Source organism: Helianthus annuus, chromosome 3 (assembly GCF_002127325.2).
Source record: "Helianthus annuus cultivar XRQ/B chromosome 3, HanXRQr2.0-SUNRISE, whole genome shotgun sequence".
Lineage (NCBI taxonomy): Eukaryota > Viridiplantae > Streptophyta > Magnoliopsida > Asterales > Asteraceae > Helianthus > Helianthus annuus.
In genome coordinates, this window is record NC_035435.2 from 130637026 (window position 1) to 130641580 (window position 4555).

Genomic DNA, 4555 nt, shown 5'->3' on the forward strand with positions numbered 1-4555 from the left:
ATAAGATTACAATCTTGTACCAGAGTGTCTCTTGGGTTAATAAACTTAGGGTTGGGTATTCTGAGTTGATTGTTTGTGATACCAGTGTTTTTAACAATTTCATAGGTAACCGTGGTAATGTAGATTGTTGTTTCTTTTTTCCCTTTTATTTGATGCTAATGTCGAGTGATGACGTGAATTTTAACTTGTTTTTTTTTTTTTTTATTTTAATGTAATTAAAGTGTTTTTATTTTTAATAAATATAATTTCATATATAAAATAATCCGACTTCAGTATCTTATGCTCCATTTTTTTCTTGACACATGGAAAACATGACATAGCTCTATTTGAATGTTAAGTTATCTAATTAAGACAAAAACGATACAAGGGATCTAATTATAACACTTTTAAAACTTGATTAATATTGTGTGAGATTTTCCCAAATGTATAAACTGTAGAATTTTACAGAAAAGGCTTTTACTTTTTTGTTTTATAAAAAAAAAAAACAAAAAACGTGGAAGACGTTTTCGGGTGTGAGTTGTGTTGTGAGAGTGAGGTGTGAATTTAGAGAAAGCATAAGGGACCAACACGTGGAAAATAGTATTAATAAAGCTATTTTTGGAGGTATTAAGAAAGCATTGACCACGTTGCATAGCCACCGGCCAAAGTGAGTTAACCCTCCACCTCTAAGCTTAATTTAAGGATGACACAGCAGCCTTTTCGTGATTTCAATTTAAAAAAAAATATATATTTTTTTTTAAAGACGTAGATGACAGTATATTTGACAAAAAAAAAAAGGTATCAAATAGTATAATTGTTAAAGTATTCAATGTTACTTCTTCAATACAAAGTATCTAAATACTAATTTTTTATTCAGAAAAGTAAGGCGTGACAAGTGGAATCTGATGAATCTTTTGAATACGTAAATGTCTTTTTAAATAATGTTTTTAAAACTAGACCATTAACCATCTATCTTATTGTTACAAGTATAAAACAAATCAGCAACTAAGATTTTGAACAGAAAGCAAGAAAATATATCAAAAATATTACTATGCATCAGTATATTTAGGGTTTACTGTAATACTCTTTATCTTCTATAATTTTTTAAAGTGATTGTTAGTGAAGGAAAAAGCAAAAGTAATAATAAAAATATAAAAAATATATTATTAAATTAAAATAAAAGAAAAAATATAAGTGTTAGCGTAATTATAAAGTATATTTGATGGAAGTGATATGGATACTCTAAGGTAGCGTTCGTTTCATGAAATGGAATGGAATAGAATTAGAAAGTTTTTCTTTGTAAAATTGATCTTGGTTGGGGGAGGGAGGAATTTGAAATCCAATGAATTTCTTTAATCAATGAAATTTGTGACTATTTCAACATTCCATTCCATTCCTTCATTAGAGTGAAGGATTTCTAAGGAATGTTGAAATAGTCACAAATTTCATTAAAGTGAAGGATTTCAAATTCATCCCTCCCCCAACCAAGATCAACTTTACAAAGAAAAACTTCCTAATTTCATTCCATTCCATTTCATGACATGAAACGAACGCTACCTAAGATTTGGACGGAAAATAAGAAAATAAATAAGTTTGATGGAAGTGATGTGAATGCTCTAAGATTTGAACGGAAAATAAGAAAATAAATAAGACTTTAAAATCCGGTTCATCATCTATACGACCTACAAGCGACCAACCCAAACAAACTCGCTTCAAGGGTATTTTATCAGACCAGTTATCTAACCATAACCGGCTTCCAATACGAGGGTTATGGTGTCATTTCTAGTTGTACATAGTATGATAATATTATAAAACTCCCACGCGTACGATAAAGATATGATCGATCTACATGACTCACTCAAATTAAATATACGTTTTGGTTCACGCATTTGGACCCTTGACCTTTCCGGATAAGGTTGGCCGCTTGGGTTACTTGTCATCTCACCCTATTACTGGGCCCACCGTTAATCCTGTGTGCTCCACTTCTATAAATAACCCCCGCCCATTTACCCGTTTTTTGAATAGAAAAGAAAAAGAAAAAAAAACATTGTTTTTGTTTTGTTTTTTTTTTTCTAATTTTCACGAACTTTCCCTCCCTCTTTCTGTTGTATATTGAGAAAACAAAAATGGTTTTGCGGACGTTGCCGGTGACGGATCCGACGACTCAGCTGAAGTTACCACCCGGATTCCGGTTTTACCCGACCGATGAGGAGCTTATGGTGCGGTATCTGTGCCCGAAAGTCGCCGGAAACGATTTCGCCCTTCGGATAATCGGAGATGTTAATTTGTATAAGTTTGATCCATGGGAGTTACCGAGTAAGTGTTTTGAAAATACAATTTAGGTGTTTTTATTTTTGCATAATTTTTTTTTAATTGAATTTTGTCAAAAAAGTGTAACATTTCCGTACCAATATTCTTCGTTTTACCCACGTATAATTCATTTGAGCACTTTTAATTAAAAAATTTAAATTTGTTGGTCCTTGATAGGTAAGGCGATGTTTGGCGAGAAGGAATGGTACTTTTTTAGCCCGAGGGATCGAAAGTACCCAAACGGGTCTCGACCCAATAGGGTTGCCGGGTCGGGTTACTGGAAGGCCACAGGAACTGATAAGGTGATCATGTCGGAAGGACGCAAGGTCGGAATTAAGAAGGCGTTGGTTTTCTATGTTGGTAAAGCTCCGAAAGGATCCAAAACTAACTGGATCATGCATGAGTATAGGTTATCCGAAACTTCTAGAGACAACAATAGTTCCCGGGTAAGTGAAGCTCCGACCCGCTTCGGTGATCCATTATGCTTATTATAAACTAGGATACAAACCCGTTTATTACTGAATAAAGAAATATTAAAATTTAATTAAGTAGTAATAAAGATTTAGGAATTATTAAACGATATTTTGAGATAATTTACAAAAATAAGATATAGAATACGAAATAAGAAAACCGAAAAAGTGAATCTTGGATTCTCAAAATTGTAGCACATAACGTGACGTTATTTATTTATTAGGTATAGATATTTTAGGTCCAACCCTGGTTGAACAGGTTCGACCAGTGAAGGTTGTTCCGGTTTTATAAAAAATGCTTTTATTGAGCTCAACTTTTTTTTTTTCAGTTGGATGATTGGGTGCTTTGCCGAATTTACAAGAAGAACTCAAGCGCTGAGAAATCGATTTCCGGTGGACCGAGCATCGAACAGAGCCAAGGCTCTCCGACATCATCATCGGCCCATTTCGATGGCGGGCTTGATTCACTTCCCGCGATCGACGACAGGTTTCTAAACTTTAACGAAGAAGATCAAAAGGTGGACATTCGAAAATTCGATACAGGGAACTTCGATTGGGTGAGTCTAGGACCATTCGGAGTACCGGATACCGTAAACCACCCTAACCCGCCGAACTCGACTTCTCTTGATCCGGCATTGAACATGCAGATGAAGTTTGTTAAGTCGCCGGAAGATGAAGTTCAAAATGAAATCAGAAGTCAAAGAATGGAGAATTCGGGTTATTTATTTACCCCGGATACAACAGACCCGTTTGCTATCCGGTACCCGACCCAACCGGGCAGCTCAGGTTATAGGCAGTGAGAGGTGTTAAATAAGTTGAGGGGGATGAATGTAAATAGGTGAGAGCTCAGGGGTTGGTGTGTATATTTTAGAAGTTTGGCGGAAAAATAGACATGGTTGAGTTAGGTGCACATGAACTCAAAAGTCAAAGATGGATGTAGATAGGGTCAAAAGGTTTTTGGATGGGTTGTGTGGTTTAATGTGCATAGAAGAGAATACAATCCTTTGGTGCTTGATTAGTTTATAGTTATGGAAATTTTGTTGGTTGATTTTTATATATATTGTGAACTACTTGCGATAATCATAAAATAAAATTAGAAATGCGGGTTAATATATTCGCTCAAGATTCTATAATTTTATAATCCTTTCTTCAATAATATTTTAACTTTGATTAAACTGTTTATTTGTTCTGAATTTGCGACACGATTATACTCTCTTTTCTAGTGAAATCAAATTCATTGGTCACTCGTTAACAACATTTGAAGCATTAGATTTGGTATTGTGGGTTCACAAGCAACCCATTATCAATGTCACATAAGACATTGGTGACAGTTAACCTACACTGGCTAGTTAACGGTAGTTGGGTGTCGTGAATTCGTTAACCCATTAAATATGTTAATGGGAATGATGGTGAAACCCATAGATGTGGAAACCAATCACATGTCATTTTTTTATTTTATTTATTTGTGTTTTTAGTTATTGGAATTGGGTGTTTACTTAACCCCACAACACATAGTTAATGGGCCTATGGTTTTATAGCCTAGTGGCATCTTAAGTTGGGATAATGTTTTGAGACCAATAGGTCTTGGGCTCAATTCCTATAGGAGGGTTTTTATCATATTTATTGGGTTTCCTCCTGAATTGGTTATAAACATTATGCCTAGTGGAGATGGATATGATCGGGTGGTTTCGCTGGTGGCACGATATTACTCTAGTAGAGTCCGTCAGTGATATAAATTTGCTGTTAAAAAAAACACATAGTTAATGGCAATGATGAGATGGTGATGTGACAGTGGG

The 4555-nt window shown here is 34.7% G+C and overlaps 1 protein-coding gene across 1 annotated transcript; it reads left to right on the top strand.

The window, feature by feature from the left end:
* Positions 1–1997: 1997 nt before the first annotated feature.
* LOC110929921 (NAC domain-containing protein JA2L) lies at positions 1998–3892 on the top strand. The gene is made up of 3 exons (XM_022173110.2): positions 1998–2295; positions 2467–2735; positions 3089–3892. The coding sequence occupies exons 1-3, from the start codon at positions 2106–2108 to the stop codon at positions 3557–3559; spliced, it is 930 nt and encodes a 309-aa protein (XP_022028802.1). The 5' UTR covers positions 1998–2105; the 3' UTR covers positions 3560–3892.
* Positions 3893–4555: the final 663 nt, after the last annotated feature.